This window comes from Amblyomma americanum, chromosome 8 (assembly GCF_052857255.1).
Source record: "Amblyomma americanum isolate KBUSLIRL-KWMA chromosome 8, ASM5285725v1, whole genome shotgun sequence".
Taxonomy (NCBI): Eukaryota; Metazoa; Arthropoda; class Arachnida; order Ixodida; family Ixodidae; genus Amblyomma; species Amblyomma americanum.
Genome location: NC_135504.1, coordinates 22,623,690 through 22,641,966, shown reverse-complemented (window position 1 = coordinate 22,641,966; position 18,277 = coordinate 22,623,690). Strand labels below are relative to the sequence as shown.

Below are 18,277 nucleotides of genomic sequence, written 5' to 3'. Positions count from 1 at the left end.
TGGACACGCCACTAAGCATGTTCTATAGTCTCTAGCACGCCACATGTGGTACATTCCGGGGAGTCCGCTTGTCCTATTAAGTGTGGCAGGGTTCTTCCGCTGTCGAGCTGCTGCAACACACATGGGCGATTCGGAACCGCGGGGTCAGACACGCGCTCGCTTCCGGCTCGATGGTATCGGGGAAAAGCTTAGGCCCTGCGCAGATGAGCGGGGATTCCCGATGGGATTGTCCAGCCACCGAACACTGCTTCCGCCTCTCGGCGTTGTTCGGGGGGCAGCGCTTTTTCGATGGCGCTGTACTTCCCAGGAAGGGGCGATCCGACGACGAACGCCGATCCATGTGTTACGAACGTGTGTGCACACGTCATCGACAGTACACTGTAAACCCGAATACGCCTTGTATTGGAGTAAGAAGGGAGAAAACCGTCGTCTAGTGCACTCCTTTCTGTTTAGAGTTTGAGACGCTTCCGCAACCACTTTCTTTTTTCCTGTTCCAAATTTATGCCTTAAATGAAGTCCTAAATTTAGGCGATTTAGTAGATGTATACTTCGTCACAAATAGAGGGCCTTGATTTGATTTGATTATGATTTACATATAAAGCGTTACGAGTTAATTTTTACAGGAGGAGGTCCCAAGGTACGAGCCGTCAGGTGGACCTCCTGCTGGTAAGTGCGGCAATAATACAAAAAAAAATAAACAACAAAATAAATGAAGCCCGCAAAAAATATCGTAACCGTAAAAAAATTGCAAGAAGCTCATGAATAAATTTGTTGACAACACGAACATAACAAACCATATTAAATGATAGAAGCAATAATTACAAATACATCACTAGCGCAAGCTCAGAATAACAAAAACACACAGTTTTATCGTTATTTGAAAGGAGAATACAGTGCAAAGTAACAGCTAAAGGGAGTCATGGGCAAAGCACATAAATTACCGATAAGTGTTTTTTTTTTCGCAAATTTACAATTCTTAAAAATTCGTAGAGCAGTGCCTTTCCCAATAACTAATGCTATTGCATTTTCAATGGGTAATATGGTAATTGAACCAACTTCAAATTTTTTTTAACATTTCGATGTCCGCAGATATTTACATATTTACATTTCACAATGCACACCAGCAACGTGGGTATTGTATCAAGTCATGAAAACGTCTTATTATAATGTGTGGAGTAGGTAATTTTTAATACTTTTTACTAACTCTCTAAACGAGAGGTGGCGGGCGAGCGCAGCTTAAAATTCAAAAGAAATAAACCACGCGACTCGTTGATCGATGACTTCCTCGTCGCATATAACCGGCCTCGTTTCTTAAATCCGAAACTAGAAAGGAAATGTGCGTCTGTAGAGTGAACGATTAGCTTCCTAGAACCACCTTCGCATGCGGAGGCTCCAAGCGTTATCTGCGTACGACTTGCGGCAACCTATTTCTGTCGTGGCAGAGTTCATAGGGCATTAGCGTTGGTTACAGAGTAACTTATTTTCGGCCTTTAAGCTTCTGTTATACCGTACGCAGTAAGGGAAACATTCAGTTTGAAAACCATACTAGATCACGCCTAACTGCCGATGACGACATTTTCCTTTATCCCCGGGATTCGGGTCTGGAGTAAACCTTATCACCATCATGAGGAACCAAAATCACGTTCACTGAAGGGCAAAGGCTTCCACCAATCATAATCCATTAGCCATGCCCTGTGCAGGCCGTGGCCACCGTATGCTACCAAATGTTCTGATCTTACCTAATCTCCTCTCTCCATCTTACTGCAGCCTCTGGCTGCACCTTCCGTCACTTGAAATCCACTCCGTTACGATAATGGAACACCTGTTCTCCATCCACATCTCATGTGCAGCTCTGGTCCATTCCCTTCTCTTTATTTGTTATGGTCGGATACAACTCAAGAAAAAAATCGGCTTTTCCCCCTAAAAGGACCCTCTTCCAGCCAATGGCGTTGGGCGATTCTCGTGAACCTGCTAGTGCGACAATTCAGGGAGTGGCGGATGAAAGGAGATAGCGTAATTCTTGCCTTGGCGAGGATAGTCTCCTCCATGCATTGGCAAGCCACTCCTTCTGTTGCCTTGCTACTCCCGTTAGCAGGTTCATGAGAATCGGCCGACTCCATTGGCTGGAAGGGGGTAACTTGACGGGGAAAAGCCGCCTTTTTCTTGAGTTGTATCCGACTATAAGGTGGCTAACTTTCGTTTGCCACCGCTGCTTACTTTTCTCTCTCTCTCTCTGTTCCTTCTTTTTCTTTCCTTCTTTGTTTCTTTCCTTCCTTTCTTTCGTTCTTTTTTCCTTTCTTCCTTTCCTTAGTTCTTCCTTTCTTCCTTTATTTCTTGCCTTCTTTCTTTTTTTTTCTTTCTTTCCTTCCCTCCTTCCTTCCTTCCTGCCTTCTTTCTTTCTTTCTTTCTTTCTTTCTTTCTTTCTTTCCTTCCTTCTTTCTTTTTTCTTTCCTTCTTTCTTTATTTTTTCTTTCTTCCTTTCCTTATTACCCGCCGCGGTGGCTCAGTGGTTAGGGCGCTCGGCTACTGATCCAGAGTTCCCGGGTTCGAACCCGACCGCGGCGGCTGCGTTTGTATGGAGGAAAAACGCTAAGGCGCCCGTGTGCTGTGCGATATCAGTGCACGTTAAAGATCCCCAGGTGGTCGAAATTATTCCGGAGCCCTCCACTACGGCACCTCTCTCTCTTCCTTTCTTCTTTCACTCCCTCCTTTATCCCTTCCCTTACGGCGTGGTTCAGGTGTCCAACGATTTATGAGACAGATACTGCGCCATTTCCTTTCCCCCAAAAAACAATTATTATTAATTATTATTCCTTTCCTTATATCTTTCTTTCTTCCTTTCTTCATTTATCTCTTTCTTTCCTTCTTTCTTTCTTTTTCCTTTCGTTCCTTCTTTCTTCTTTTTCTTTCTTTGTTCCTTTCTTTCTTTCCTTCTTTCTTTCTTTCATTCTCTCTTTCTTGGTTCCTTGCTTTCTTTCTTTTTCTTTTATTTGTTTTTGCCTTTCTTGCTTCCTTTTTCCTTCCTTTCTATCTTCCAGCATAGTCTCTGGTTTTTCTTACCCAGTAGTCTACTTCGCTGCCTCCGGTTTCAGTCTAACCTACGTCATGCTTTTTAAGCTCTTATTAAATGCTGTATTACGAATTTTACTTTGCGTGTGATATCGATCGCATTTCGGCACACATACTCCACTTTTTGTATGCATGACGGGTTGTACAATTCCAAATATCAATGTTGTAATGAATTTTGCCTCTCCTGTAACAGTCCGGTCGCGGCTTACAGTGTATTTCAACGAATAAAAGTCTTCATTTGACCAGTGTTCATCGGGCTGGTCTACTTGTGGTCTAAGGAAACAGAACTTATGACTGAAAAACTTAAGAACTGATCAAACGAAGACCAGCGCTGAAGACAGTGCTCGCAAGAAGTACTGCAAAGAACACTAAAATCAATGCAGTGCTTATATATACACTGCACTTTTATTTTTCACTTCTAAAAGCAGCACGCTGGTTTAGAAGGACGTCGTGTTGGAGAGCTTCGGATCGATTTTCGACCAAGTGTAATTTTGTAGTGCGCGCCAAACCAGCTGTTTACCATTCGTTGCAGCAGCCACTCCAAATATTGGCGCTTTTGAACTGCAAAAAAATTTATTTGATAACCAGCGCTGCTGCTTCTGGCTTTTCCTGTTCGACCTATGTTTAGCGCCGCATTTCGTATTTTTTTCATATATTTTTTCAAGTTTCTTCTGTCCGCACGAATGAACTGCGAGCGTGTCATAAAAGCTGAACCCCGGCGCGCCGCGCGACTCCAAGAAGTGGTTGATCATATAGCTCGTAACCACACGCTACACTTAAACACTGTTCGTTCGTATCTCAAAACAAGTGCAACAACACACGGCCAGTTCCTCAGCCGGACCGTACACAAGGCCTTCATTAAACAGCAGCTCCAACTTCCTTAAATTTTCAGCGCTGTATCCACTGGCGTAGGGCAGCATCGATCCCTCCACGGTAGTCTCCGGTCTATTTCCAGAACGCCAGCCGGGGATCCCGCATCCAGCCCGGCATCAGCGGAGAACAGCACGAACAGAAAAACGAAACAATAGAAAAACGTACGCCGTTATCCTCGTAGTTCAGCAGCGTAAGGGAGAAGTGAGAGAGGTACGAGAACAAAATAAAAAAAACAACAAGAAATGAAGTATTATAGCGTGCGTGAGCCCCAAAAAGTGCCGTCCTCGGGCCAACGTTGGCCCGTAGTCAGTATTGAGAAAGGGAATCGGTTTGTGTCCCCCCCTCGTGTAGCATAGAGGAGTGGTCCTCACACCATGCTGCCCATAGACGCGAGAAGGTGCTCCTCCCTGTAATGGCGTAATCGAGTGGCCCCATCTCTACGAGGATGCGATCGCACGTAGTCCAGCCGCATGCACGCACGGCCCACGTTGTCTGCGCGGCCTCCAGGCAGCCTTGCTGTTTTTTCGGCGCGCGATGCGATGCCCTGCTCGGTGTGGAGGCGCGGTCTTTTCTTTACGAGCTCGGGAGTCGGTGTAAAGAAGCGGTGTTATACAGTGTCGCGTTTTTGCCCGCTAGGGACGCTTGAGGATGGAGTCAGCGAGGTCTGTTATTCGGGTCTGTATTTCCAGCGTTTGTGATTGCGCGAACGAGTTAAAAGCACTTTCTTACGGTAAATTACCGAGTTTCTCTTCAATTGCTGGTCACCAGTCGTGTCACATGCCCCGTGACGACGGCTTGAATTGCGCCAGTGAAAATTAAATTTCTCTATCGTTTGGTTTCATCTATAAGCGCTATAGAAGGGTATATACCTGGTATTTCAGCGAACACTTTCAAAAATTCCTGAAGATATAATGTTCGATATAGAAAGAAAATATTTTCAGGAACAGATTGTCAGCTGTAATGAACTCCGTATAATAATAATTGGTTTGGAGGAAAGGAAATGGCGCAGTATCTGTCTCATATATCGTTGGACACCTGAACCGCGCCGTATGAGAATGGATAAAGGAGTTAGTGAAAGCAAGAAAGAGGTGCCGTAGTGGAGGGCTCCGGAATAATTTGGACCACCTGGGGATCTTTAACGTGCACTGACATCGCATGTTAACTATCCCCAGGTGGTCGAAATTAATCCGGAACCCTCCACTACGACACCTCTTTCTTCTTTCACTCCCTCCTTTATCCATTCTCATACGGCGCGGTTCAGGTGTCCAACGATATATGAGCGATATATGAGACAGATACTGCGCATTGCTCAGGAATTTATGAAAGTGTCCTCTGAGGCACACGGTATAGATGAAAGGTGACGACACTCATTGAAACCAAAGGAAGTACGCGGAAATGCTCATTTTTACAGCGCTGTGTTGCACGAAGGACATTGGCTGGTTTCGCGACGTTCGCGTTCGTAAAAGTGCATTGCAGGGACAGGCCAATCTTCGAGCCCTCCCCGCAGTTCGCACTATAATCTCCTGTTCGAACGCCATTGACAGCGCCCTCTGTGATAACCCCTAGTTCTGCCAGTCAGTGGCCCAGTTCCGCAAGTGCGAGGTATGTCCAACATCCTTGGGCAAAACTTTTGAATATTGGAAAACTGTAAGACACTGGTATATAAATATTTATGGTAATGGTCCATTGTTCCGATATGTAGCAAAATCTTTCTATTAACGTGTTTCCATCGATCGAATCGAGCAGTTAGGATTGCGATTGAAAACCGATGGGGAAAAATTTTGACGACAGCAAAACTTTTTGCAAAAAAAAATTGCAAGACTGCCACCATGTGGTCTGCGGATATATTGATTGTTATAGTACAATCTTACATTATATGAGAAAATTGCGTTCATAAATTGTTTCCCGCTCAAAAGTGCTTTTGTCCAGAATTGTTGTGGTCAAATGTTAAATGTGCTGTTCTTTCTTATTCAAGCGCTTGGATTAAAATTTGTGTTCGAATCCGGCCTGGTCCCGGGTTCGAACCCGACCGCGGCGGCTGCGTTTTTATGGAGGAAAAACGCTAAGGCGCCCGTGTGCTGTGCGATGTCAGTGCACGTTAAAAATCCCCAGGTGGTCGAAATTATTCCGGAGCCTTGCACTACGGCACCTCTTTCTTCCTTTCTTCTTTCACTCCCTCCTTTATCCCTTCCCTTACAGCGCGGTTCAGGTGTCCAACGATATATGAGACAGATACTGCGCCATTTCCTCCCCCCCCCCCCCCCCGAAAAAAAAAACAATCCGGTCTGGAGGCGGTACTGCATGCCCTTGCTGATTTCGAAAGAATTCATATTTTGAAAGAGTTCTGTTCGGTTTCCAGCGTTCCGTTTGTAATTTTTTTTCGAGCGTTTGAATCAAACCACCACCCTAACCTGCTGCCACATCATCACTGATCGCTTAACGCGCCGTAACCGCGTTTCCTGCATGTGAAACGCGAAAGGGAAACGAGTGTTTTCGTGTCTGCAGAACGCACCGTTAACAGTTAACGCTTTCAGCACTCGTCGCCTCACCAGTGCTTTTCGCATCTCAACTCCGCGCACCCGTTTTTTTTTTTTCCCCCGAGGCGCGAACCAGTTCCTGAGCCGAAGATGCTGGGCGCAGTGCATAGCGAAGCCCGTATACGAGAACCATTTGCGGCAGCGTGCTTATTTATAGGCCAGACTCGCCCGAAGCGAGGCATTCTCTCATCTTAGCCCAGTGCCAACGCGCGCTGTTGCTGCTGCTGACGTGTCGGCCGACGTCTTCCCGTTTAATTACGCGCTCGTGGCAGCAGACAAAAATGAGTGCGATAACGACTTCTCGCGTCACCACTCCGTCTTCGTCTGAGAGCAATCTGCCAGATACACGGCTGATCGTTATCGCACCCCCAGCCCCATGTAACTACGAACGGCGGAAAGGATAAGGAATCTTTTCGTCTTACGCGACTTTGTCTCCCGCCTCAACGATGACTGCCTCGCGTGTGACTTGAGTCTATTCCTTTTTTGTTCGCAGCCCGAGCGATACGTCATTGCTCTTTGGTGCACTGGCCTCTTACGCTTAAAACCTTCTAGCACTCCTAAGAAACACGCATAAACGGAAAACAAACAGCGCATGTCTAATCTCGTGCACTGTGCGCGTCTTCTTCTTTAGTAACAGCATCGCCATAGCAATCATCATCATCGTCATCCGAATTCTGCCAACTGCAGGACTAAGCTCTCTCCCCCTAATGATCTCGAATATATCCTATCCTCCGTAAGACGGAGCCACCAAGCCCACCAACAAGTTTCCTAATCTCATCTCTCCTCCTGACACTCTGCCGCCCGTGGCTACGGTTATCTCATCTGGGGATGTCCACTCTATTACCCTAACACGTCATCAGTCATTTGCTCTGCGCACTGCATGTCCGACCCCCGGGCCCTTTTTCGCCCTCTTAATTTCTTCTAGGTTATAATTAAAAGCGAGATTGTCGTTTAATCAACGCTGTCTACTGTTTTGTATGGTTATACATTTGTCGTTCACCTTTGCATAGACCACTGAACTCCCTCTACAAGGATCCCGCACCTGAAGGTTGCGGGTCTCTCACCGGGCAGCCCTGCTACATATATTGCCTGGACGCAGGGGCCATAACATCACTCACTACTGGACTTCATAAAGTCAGCTAACCTTTTTCCGTTACTTTAATCATTACTGCATCCTTCATCACAGCTTCGCCCACTGATGCCCCGAGGCAATGTTCTCGCTTAAAAAAAACTCTCTCATTGTAATACGCATTAACAGCGCTGAAAACAGGCAAGAGCTGCCCATACCAGCACAAAAGATAGTTTAGTGCAGTGCACGCAGTAGTAACCCCGCAGACTTGTGTGCAGCGCTCGGGCAGGATGCTTCTTGTGCGTTAGTGACACCTTTGGTCTTTGTGTCCAATATCTTTTTTTTTTTGTTTCAGCGTGAGCTAACGGTGTTGCCTGACTGTTTTCCGCTCAGTTGATCAACACTGAAAGGCTGCCTCGGAATGTAAACTCAACGCACCGCCATTGGCGACCACTTGGACGTGAAAGAGTGAGTTAGCAAGGCTCGTCAGCACGCCCTCAGACAAAAGCGGTGAGGGCAACGGTTGGTGGCGCTGGCGTAATGAAGAGCATATAGGATGCCTCCTTGCCAGCGCGAAGCGCCCTGTACTGAGGCGCCCTAGGCCGCGGCACCCTATCGAGGCAACGACGTCGCTTTTCTGTGTCGTGTTAACAGATCCCATAATTTTGCTAAGACTAAAGTAAAAATGACATCTTACCAAACGTTCTGTCAAACGCTACCAGACATATGTCGCAACGTGCGACGTTACGTGTCCAGGTCATCAGCAATTCGGCTTCGCAACAGTTTCAGACACCGGTTTGTTGACTCCACCGCATCTGTGCAAGTGCTGTAGCATGAGATTAATAAATCCACACGTTAATCAAAAGATATATCGGCAGTTTTATCAAAAGAGCTGCGTGTTATGTTTGTACCATGGTATGCTACGATGTCTCTTTTTTTTTTTTTTGTAGCGAGAGCTACACTAGGCTACCAGTCGAGCATTTCGCGGTGGCCAGGAGAGACCAGTTGTGCGCATGCGCCGTTACCATGGCAACCGAAGAGGAGCAGTGGGTGCTTTGTGCGCTTCGTCGCCGCCTCGCCGCACGCCGCTCAATCACCCGAATCCCGCGCCGCATGCGCAGCATTGCATATAAAAGGCGGAGACGTAGTGGGCGGCTGTATCACCACGTTTGACAAGCATGCAGAGAAGGAGAGTCCAGCCGCTGCTAAACGGCGGTATAGAGAAGATTAACTCTTCCGATCGTGAGGTTGTCGCCTGGAAGTTTGCACAAAGGGAGAATGGGCGTAACAATGCGATGAGAGCAGCGGAGACGCCCAAACAGAAAGAGCAACGCATTGCCAAACAGAGATGCCAGACTGCCGAGCGTAATAGACGGCGCATAGCCGCCGAGATGGAGCCTCTACGTTTCTCATTACTAAACATACAGTGACTTAAACAAGCTCCGCCAGGGAAACGTAGCTCTCGCTACATATATCCTGGCTTAGCCGAGCTAAGCCACTGCCATTTGTTTTTGTTTATGCTTGCCTAGCTTTGCTTGCATTTTCGCGTTATGTGGCTTCACTCATATACGTATAAATATTTCTACGCACTTTGCCGCGCGCCATTATGCTGCATTGTATACTGGAAGGGTCGGGGCTCTTCAGCTGTTCTTACTTCTGTTTACCTGGCCTCCAAGCGGAATAAAATTCCAATTTCAATTTCCATCGGAGCCACACTTCTTTGTTGTAACAGCGGCTCGCGCATGCATGCCATAGTAGCGCATATGGTACCGCAACGCCACTTATGCAATGCTGTGCTGTGTTGTCGGGTGTTGCACAACCGTCGCTGACGCTTATGCAACGTGTTCGATCGCTTTCTGGTGTTTCATAAGTTCCTGCGATGCCATTCGTGAGCAGTGGAATATTCATACGCCAACGTTGTGCGAGGCCCCGTGGCAGCAAGCAGCTTTAACGCGATAGCGTTAAGGAGCTCGTGTCTTAGAAAATACGGCGTTGCCGTCGGTGTCGTTGAACGTGAGCGAGAAATCCACGAAAGACCCCCAGAGAAGCAACCTAGGAGGCAGGTGGGCCACCTAGGCCACCTGACCTTGTGGCGGCATCCCAACATGCCCCCCGGACAGTGAGCAAACTGCCCGACGTGGCAGGTGGCTGTTAATGATTGGTCGCTCGGGAAGAGCAACCTATAGGTCGCACAAGGCCCGCCGCTGGCAGCACCTGCCATCGAAGGGGCAGTGGCGCATCGCTTAGCCGCTGCACCACTGCGCCAGCTGTGGTATGAGGACTCCCAGGCATCTACGAATGTACAGCAGAGAATGTCCCACTGCATATATGGGAATTAACCCATTACGTTATCGCGTCATACCCTTAAGGCGGAGCTTAACTGTCCCCTCCAATTTTTTCTTCTCTTTTAAAGGCACACAATTATTTCACTGGATAAAAATTGATTCTCTGGCATTTTGTGGGCATTCTGACATTTGTCTGGCACCGTAAGACGCACTTATCGCCAAGAGAATTGGATTTGAATATCTTCCCGCAAGTCGATTCAAACTCGTGATGTCCTCAAGGAAAAGGAAAGGCTGCCAACGCGCCTCAAATTCGACGACGACGCACGCATTTTACTTGCCAATTTGCCGGTGGTGGCGACACCTGGATTTCGTTTTAAGAATTTTTCTGCCTTATAAAATCACCGTTTTCCGTGATAGCGCGGTCTCTTTGTGATCACAGCGCGGTACCCTATATAGTATAGATACAAGCCAACCTCTATTCTTCCTCAGTGTCGCTTTCATCTATTTAGTCACTGAACGGCGTTTACGTGAAATATGCATATCTCACCCAGCATAGCATTCAGTCAATGCCTCTGAGGAAATGGACTGTGAAATTGAGTTTCTGCATTAATTATTAGTGTAAATAGTTTGTACATATTACTTCTCCCCCTATGCTCTCTTCCTGTCCCCTCACCTCTTTCATTTCATTTCTCCTTCTTTCTGCTATCCTTTATTTCCGCTGCCCCAGCTCAGGTGCTTCAGTATCGATGGCAGATGCCGGGGCTAGCAAAAATCTTTTCCTTCCTTTTTACTATTATTTTTAATAAAAAAACCACTACCACCACCATTAATTATTAGTGCGAAAGCACTGTTCCGATGGGTAAACCTCGATAGAGGTCTTGCGATGCTTGTGCTGAGTGAAATAAACTAATAAAGATCAATCAAATAAATTCAAATAAATCAAATATAAATAAATCAAATAAATAAATCAAATAAATAAATCAAATAAATTCGCTGGCCACTGCGCTAGAGTGCTAGGCTAACTCCGCAGCCGTACACGCCTCGGGTTAAGCTGCAACCCATTGTTGTTGTTGTTGTTGCCTGAAATACCATGGCACATCCCCAGGGGGGGGGGGGGGGGGGGTATTCTCGCGCTGTGCATTGCACATCGTCTTCTTCGTCAACTAACACTACTATCAAACTAATATTCGCTCTTCGAGCTGCGTGGCGGTACAGCGACAGAGTGATGTGCGGCACTACACACGGCACTATAGAGCACAGGCCACCGGCGTACATTGGCACTGACGATGAAACAGTTGAAGACGCGCATAACTGGCTCCCTGGGTCAGTGGACACCTCAATCACGCTTCCGGGCATACGTGGCGATGCTATCCACCTGCAAGAAACTGTACTTTCGCACAATAATTCGTGCTTAGCAATGCTAAACAGCAAATTTGTTTTTCTATTCGAATTGGCACAGCAGACAACGAAGTGTGATGAATGCAATGGGACTGTAGTTATGGGACATTGTAATTAACGCCCTAAAAGACGTGAAGAAGAAAATGCACAAGAAAAAGCACTAGCTGTTTGTCTAGTGCTTTGTATTCTGCTCTCTTCCGCGTATTGTGTTTCATTGCACTAATTACAATGCCCTAGACAATCGGCAAACATTTAGGAAAACATTCAACTTGAGCAACGGAATCTAATTTATATATATAGCCATGGTAGATAGATAGCCTTTGTATCTGAGGGTACCAAAATTGCGACGTCCACAAGTGTCGACCGATATAAAACTATGAACAATTCGGAACCGCTATACCAGCTACAGCCCCATGAAAACTCACTCTCCCGAGAGCTTCTGCGGAGGATCTAGTGACAATCACTTCAGGCACGTGCGGTACGTAACAGCCAACATAGCCGTTAATTACACGACGGCACCCAGAAAGCGAGCAAGAGCATCGAGGGAACACTACTGGGTGTCCCAGAAACAGGACGCACACTCTGTAAGTCGTCGGCCCCGGGGCATTGCTTCCCGGGGATCCGAATTGCGTTCACGTCCCCCCAAGTTGGTCGCTCGCGTCTTCTTTTCATTTTTGTTTATATTTGTACTTCACCTCGGAGGAAGAACCATCGGTGCGGCACCGATCACGTCACAGGCGGTCACGTCACCGATGGCCGGCCGCCCTGCTGCTGTCTTATCGCCGACCCTGTCGGATTTAGTGTGTACCCGCTATCTGCTTCTATCCGGCCCTTCTTTTTTTACAGACTGCGCCCCACTTTCGAGGAGATGAGTCGCACTTCTTCTGCCCCGTGGGGCTGTGCGCAGTCTGGCGATTGCATCGGAGCCCGTGGAGATTGAGGGGGAGGAGAAGGAACAGGATGGTGGAAAGAGAAGTCGGCGCGTGCCTCCCATGCTTGTTCTGTCCGCCCTGCCTATCGCCCCAACCCCGGAGTGCTTCCCAAGTTGCCATTCTGCCATTATTCTGACGCAGCCTGCGGCGCCGCTTGTTGAACGGGAAGTCCGACGTTATCGCCTCGATCGGAGACTGCAGAGGCGATATCGTTCCGTGTGTGCTCTGAGACGCTTCATGGTGTATATACAACCGTGAGCAATATTAGAGGGAACAAAGTTAGAGCTTTCATTTATTTATTCCTCCATAAGTACGAGCCACAAGCATATATTTTTCTTCGTTTTCTAAGCAGTTTCCCTCTTGGTGCATAATAGCCAAACGTCGTTCTCAAATTTAGTGGCGAAATAACCAGAAAATTCACAATTTTGTGCAAAAAGTTTGTTAGCTTTCGTATTGCTCGAGGCTGTATGCAGCAGCTCGAGCTCTGTACACACTGTTCCCTAATAAAGACCGTGCAGCTTTCTTTCAAGCTACGCGACCCTGCTGTCGGCCTGCGTGAAGCACGGTTTGCAGAGTTCACATGCGTCTCTCTACGCAATATCGGCTGGTGATTGGTCGATAGGTTGCCAACAGTATCGAGTGTCCTGATGAATCTGAGTAGCGGCAAGCCAGGACATCAGTCTTGAGAGGAAATTCCAGTTCAGGCTCTTTTTTTCAAGTTTTTGCAAGGAAATGTACGAACAACTTCCATAACGTGTGCAGAAGCCAGAGACGTTCTCGAATGGTTTACAAAAATGTTGTCCAGTTTGTTGCATTGTGGCACCTGCCAAATTATATAGACCACGGTTACACAAAGGACAGGGGAGAGTTCCTTATTTGCCGTTAACCCTTACACAAATGGCCCATAGACAGTATAAAGACTCCTTATAGCCTGTATTGCTTTCCTATAGATATTTTTCTATTCATGGTCTATAGACAAAAGTCGATTAAAAGTGTATGGCCATACATCAATATATTGTCTATAGGATTTGTATTGCCTATAGACTGTTCTCTAAGGTTTGTCTATAGAGAGTCTATAGACTTTATAGACAGAAGTCTATGGACAGTCTGTAGACTGTCTAAAGAAATTTTTGTAAGGGAAACGCCCCTGTGCTGTGCGATGTCAAGACACGTTAGAGAACCCCAAGTGATCGCAATTAATCCGGACAGCCCTTCACTACGGCGCCTCTTTCTTCCTTTCTTCTTTCACTCCCTCCTTCAAACCTTTCCTCGCGGCGTGATTTGGACGTCCACCGAGAAGCGAGATAGTTACTGCGCCTCTTTCCTTTCTTCTTAACCAATTATTACTGGCAGCGGTGCCATTTTCCACAGAGGAGGTTCATCGGCATCGTCTGTAGAAACAAGGCATTCTTAGCAAAACTAGCTGGGTGAAAAAAAAAATAATATCGTCTTGGCCAGAAAGGAAACTGCACTTGGGAGAATGTTTTGCGTCTTTGGCACATGGCGTCACAAAATAACACAAGGCCAGATAGGGTGGACGCTCACGAGTGCAGAATTTCCAAGTGTGTAGTACATCCGCTGTCTGTCCTCGAATACCTGAGAGCACCTCCCGTGCGGTTATAATGTACAGGTTGTTTTCATTCGACTATATTCTATTGTTATAATCCGCCAGTATACGACTTACTGATCCCGACGATAACCAGGCCGTGGCAGTGCCTCGAGACGATAACGAATAGTATAGGAAAAGAAACGTTGTACCTCCCCGGACGATCGGGAAAAGAATTGAGATAAAATCGCGTCTCATCCTGACATCTCCATAATATGAGCCGTCATCATCCGCCTAAGTTTACTGTAGGTCAAAGGTCACTCCTGATGACCTCCATTAACCCTGTCCTGTGCCTGCTGCGGCCACTATATCCCCGCTAGCTTCCTAATACCCTAAGCCCACCTGACTCTTTGCTGCACGCCTGCTACACTTGCCTTCAGATGGCATCCACTCCCCTACACTAAGGTTGGTTTGGTTTATGGGGGTTTAACGTCCCAAAGCGACTCAGGCTATGAGAGACGCCGTAGTGAAGGGCTCCGGAAATTTCGACTACCTGGGGTTCTTTAACGTGCACTGACATCGCACAGCACACGGGCCTCTAGAATTTCGCCTCCATCGAAATTAGACCGCCGCGGCCGGGATCGAACACGCGTCTTTCGGGCCAGCAGCCAAGCGCCATAACCACTCAGCCACCGCGGCGGCTTTCCCTACACTAAGGGATCATGGAACTACCTCCCCTGTGCATGTAATGTCGGGATCAGCCAATGACGATGGGAGAAAGGGGTGGGGTTGAAATAGCCATTACATAAGGCCGACCGTGACCATCTTACTCCAACCATTGCAGCCTCCACAACGCTGCACCGATCTAATCAGAAGCAGTATCAGTAGGCGCGAGCGTAACCCCAGGGAAACCGCGGCATTTGCCTGCCCCCGCCAATAAGCCCAGAGCGAACGCGGTGCTACGAATGGACGTCTTTAACGGCGATATTATCGCGTCGTCCAGATCGAACGTGCCGATAAGTCAATCCGCAGGCGCAGTGTTGATGCAGTGTGCATTGCGTAACCGGTTATCGGGCGATCCCTCGCGGGCGATTTGCTTTTTTTCTCTCGAATGCGGTCTGCGCGCAGATTCCGCAGTCTGCCGCTGCATGTTGACACCCGTGTATCGCGAGAGATGAAATGCAATTATATTCGCGTTTTTATTTTACCACTCCATATTCGAGCGGTTGAGGCAAATTATCGTGAGCTGGTTTATAACTGTTGCTTGGTGCCGATAAAAAGGCAATAAATAGCTGCACGTGCCGTCTGCCAGCGCTTCAGTGTTCAGAACGTTTAATACGCCGGTAATAATATAATCTTTACAAAAAACAGCCGCATCAACCTCAGCAAGCATTCATCCCCGGTATTTTCGTGTGACTAAGCAGTTATAACTGACTAAGCCCGCTCATTTTTAGACTGTGCATCCCGCACTGTACGGACATTCGACGTTGAAACTATCCTGAGTGCTTGCTTAGAAACGCCTGAATTACACGGTATGATTCCTGCAAAGAAGCCCGATGTCAGACCCTGTGACGCTCTCAGTTGCATCTTCCTAAACTTGGCCGCGCAGGTCCTCAGCCAGTTATGCAAATTTCGCTGAAGAACGCGCTGACTACACAGGATAGTCCACCCTACCTTGTACTGTTCACCTGACTGCTCCGCCTTCGCGCGTTATTTAATGTTAGTTACCAAATTTGCGCCAACCGACCGAGTAACTACCATGTTCGTGTGAACCTTGCGGCCTCCCACTGACATTCAGTTGGGAAAATTTGAATACCCCGCCACTTCTTCGTCTGCGTGAAGGCGTGTTGTAGCGACAATTTTCGCGAAATTGTTTACTAATGTAGCTTGTCAACAGGTGATGACATGTGCAGGTCTGTGCCTAATACTGAAAGCTGTAGCGATACCAATTTTTAATCATTGTTTTCCAAAAAGCCGACTAGTGCGACATACCTACGGAAATATAGAATAAGTTGAAAAAAAAAACGTGAAAGTAACCGAGATTGATGTCAAAGACAACAGCCCACACGAAGTTAGAACACGGGTTTAAACATGTCCGCTAGCGCGATGTTCTCACACACTCACAGTTAAAAGCTTCGAACAAGCTGCTTAAGACAACGAAAGTGGCTTGCATAATACGACAAACCACGTATCACATGCACAAGGTCCCATATGTGCCTCTTATCTAATCTGCGTTTTTCGCACTGATTTCAAAGCTTAATTCAGATGGTAGCATACTCACCACCAGCGGTGTCGGTGATAAGAGCAAACTTCATTCCTCGTCAGCGCAAAAAAATCCGGGCGCCGTGGACAACTTCACCGAAGTTGACGAGTTATATACAAAGCACAGCGCGAGTACAAGTTGTATGGCACTTCCAGTGGCCACAAGCAGCGGGCCACGCGAACAAAGTTCAGCCGGAGAGCAGTCGAGGGGCCGAGATTCCGCGCACTTTCGGTACGGGCCACTTTCACCGGCACTTTCACTCGTATGCACCTCGGGGTATTTGCCTGCTACGCCGGCTTGGCTTGCCGTGTCTTGTCTCTGCAGGAGAAAGGAGGGAAGGGTTTCTTGCTTCTTTCTCTTTCCTCCTCGCACACCTCTTCCTTTTTTTAAACCAGCGGCGGCCAGTGGCGTGGCGTTAAGGTGTCCGCACGGCTTCCCGGCGTCGAAGAAGAAAGCAGAAGCATTTCGCATACGCCCCCCCCCCCCCCCCCGCCTCCTCCCCTCCTCCACTATCCTCCTTTACACTGGGCGCCGGATCTGTGTCAACCGCCGCTCTGAAATTTCGGTGGCGTGTTTCTTTTACCGTCCTGGGAAGCGTCGCGTCGTCTGCTCTCGCTTCTGCAGCAGCCGACACTTTTGCTTTCTGACTGTCGCCGTCTGCATGGGCGCGTGACGCTGTGTTTCGTCTGCGACGATTCGTGACGGAAAATCAAACTATAACTGCTCATGGGGAACTTGCGCTGAAGTTTGCGGTGCCGATTGCAGCGCCATAACACTGCCTAGCGAGAAGAGCAAGCAGTTTTGGGTAGTACTCTTAGTACTTTTCCGCGCCACCTTCAGGCGCTTATTGGCGTGAGCCTCCGCACGTGCCGTGCCGTGCGTCAGCTATCTGGGCTACGCCGAGAGAAGCTAGGTAATGAATGCTGTCAGCCAAACGCGGGTATCTAATCGCGCAGAATGTGTTCTCGCGTTTGCAGCGGCCCAAGCGGTTGACAAAAGTTTTGAGTCACCGAATGGAACAATTGCAGTGCCACCTTGGCAGCGCAGGTTCCCCAATCAGAGTACCCTTCTACTGAAGTGGGGTAGGAAGGTAAACTCTTTTATTGCGCCCAAAAACAGGGGACCAGTCAAAGGACCGGTTGCGCTGACTTAGAGGAGGTCGGCGGGGATCCTTTGGGATGCCGCGGCCTCCACCGCGCGCTGGATAAGCCAGCGTTGGTCTGCTGGCTTGGAAGTACACAGGAGAGACTCCCACGTCTCTGGGGTGTTTGCGTTGTCTCTGTTGTAATGTGGACAAGTCCACACCATGTGTATGAGTGTGGCCGGAGTTGAGCAGTGTTTACACATGGGGGCTATCTGTTCCGGAAAGATCCTGCTGTATAAGAGGGGGTGTGGGAAGCTGCCAGTTTGTAGTTTGCGCCATTGGACGGCCTCGCGTCTTGTTAGATCGCGGTGTGCGGGAGGATATGTGCACCTTTGGAGTCTGTAGTGCTGGAGTATGTCCGTGTAAGTGGTGAGTAGAGATAGTGAAGCGCGTGGGATATTAGTGTCAGCGGAAGCAGGGTGGCTGATCATACTCTCGGCTCGGCAGCTGAGATCTCGAGCGAGAGTGTGTGCCTGGGCGTTTCCGCTGAGCGACTCGTGGGCTGGAGCCCAAAGAAGTAAGCGAGATGTGGAAGAGGGTGCTGTAGAACGTAGAATGTGTAACGCCTGGCAAGAGATACGGCCAGCATCGTAATTGCGAATAGCCTGTTGAGAGTCACTGATGACGACTTTGGTATTAGGGTCGGCTAGCGCGAGCGCAATGGCAACCTCCTCAGCTGCGGTGACTGTTTCTGCATTGCGAATGCTGCAGGCTGTGTACCAGCTGCGGTGAGGGGCGAGAGCTACCGCCACCATCGCTGGCCTCGATGGATGGTAAGAGGCGTCCGTATACGTGACGTCCGGACGTCCGCTGAAGCGTTTCTCGAACTGACGAGCCCGGTCGGCCCGTCTCTCGGCGTGGTGTTCCGGGTGCATCCGTTTGGGAATGGGAGGAATGCGGAGATTTAGGCGATATTCCGATGTAAGTTCAGCGTAACTTGGGGCCGATCTCGGCGGGGAGATCCCAACTTGCTGCAGTACCGCTCGGCCAGCGTGTGTGAGTGAGAGCCGCTCATACTGGGCGGTGAGGGTTGCTTCGATCAGTTCGCTCACGGTATTGGAGATTCCGAGAGCCATGAGCTTATGGGTAGCTGTGGACATGGGAAGACCTAGGGCCGTCTTGTATGCTTTTCGAAGTGACGCGTCTAGCCGTTCGCTTTCG

General features: G+C 48.3%; 1 protein-coding gene across 1 annotated transcript in view; it reads right to left on the bottom strand.

The window, feature by feature from the left end:
* LOC144101099 (uncharacterized) overlaps positions 1–16,271 on the bottom strand; it is a 147,818-nt gene extending 131,547 nt beyond the window's left edge. The window contains exon 1 of the mRNA XM_077634114.1: positions 15,991–16,271. Coding sequence (XP_077490240.1) covers positions 15,991–16,024 — 34 coding nt within the window. The 5' untranslated portion in view covers positions 16,025–16,271. The remainder of the gene's footprint in view (positions 1–15,990) is intronic.
* Between the last annotated feature and the right edge of the window lie 2,006 nt (positions 16,272–18,277).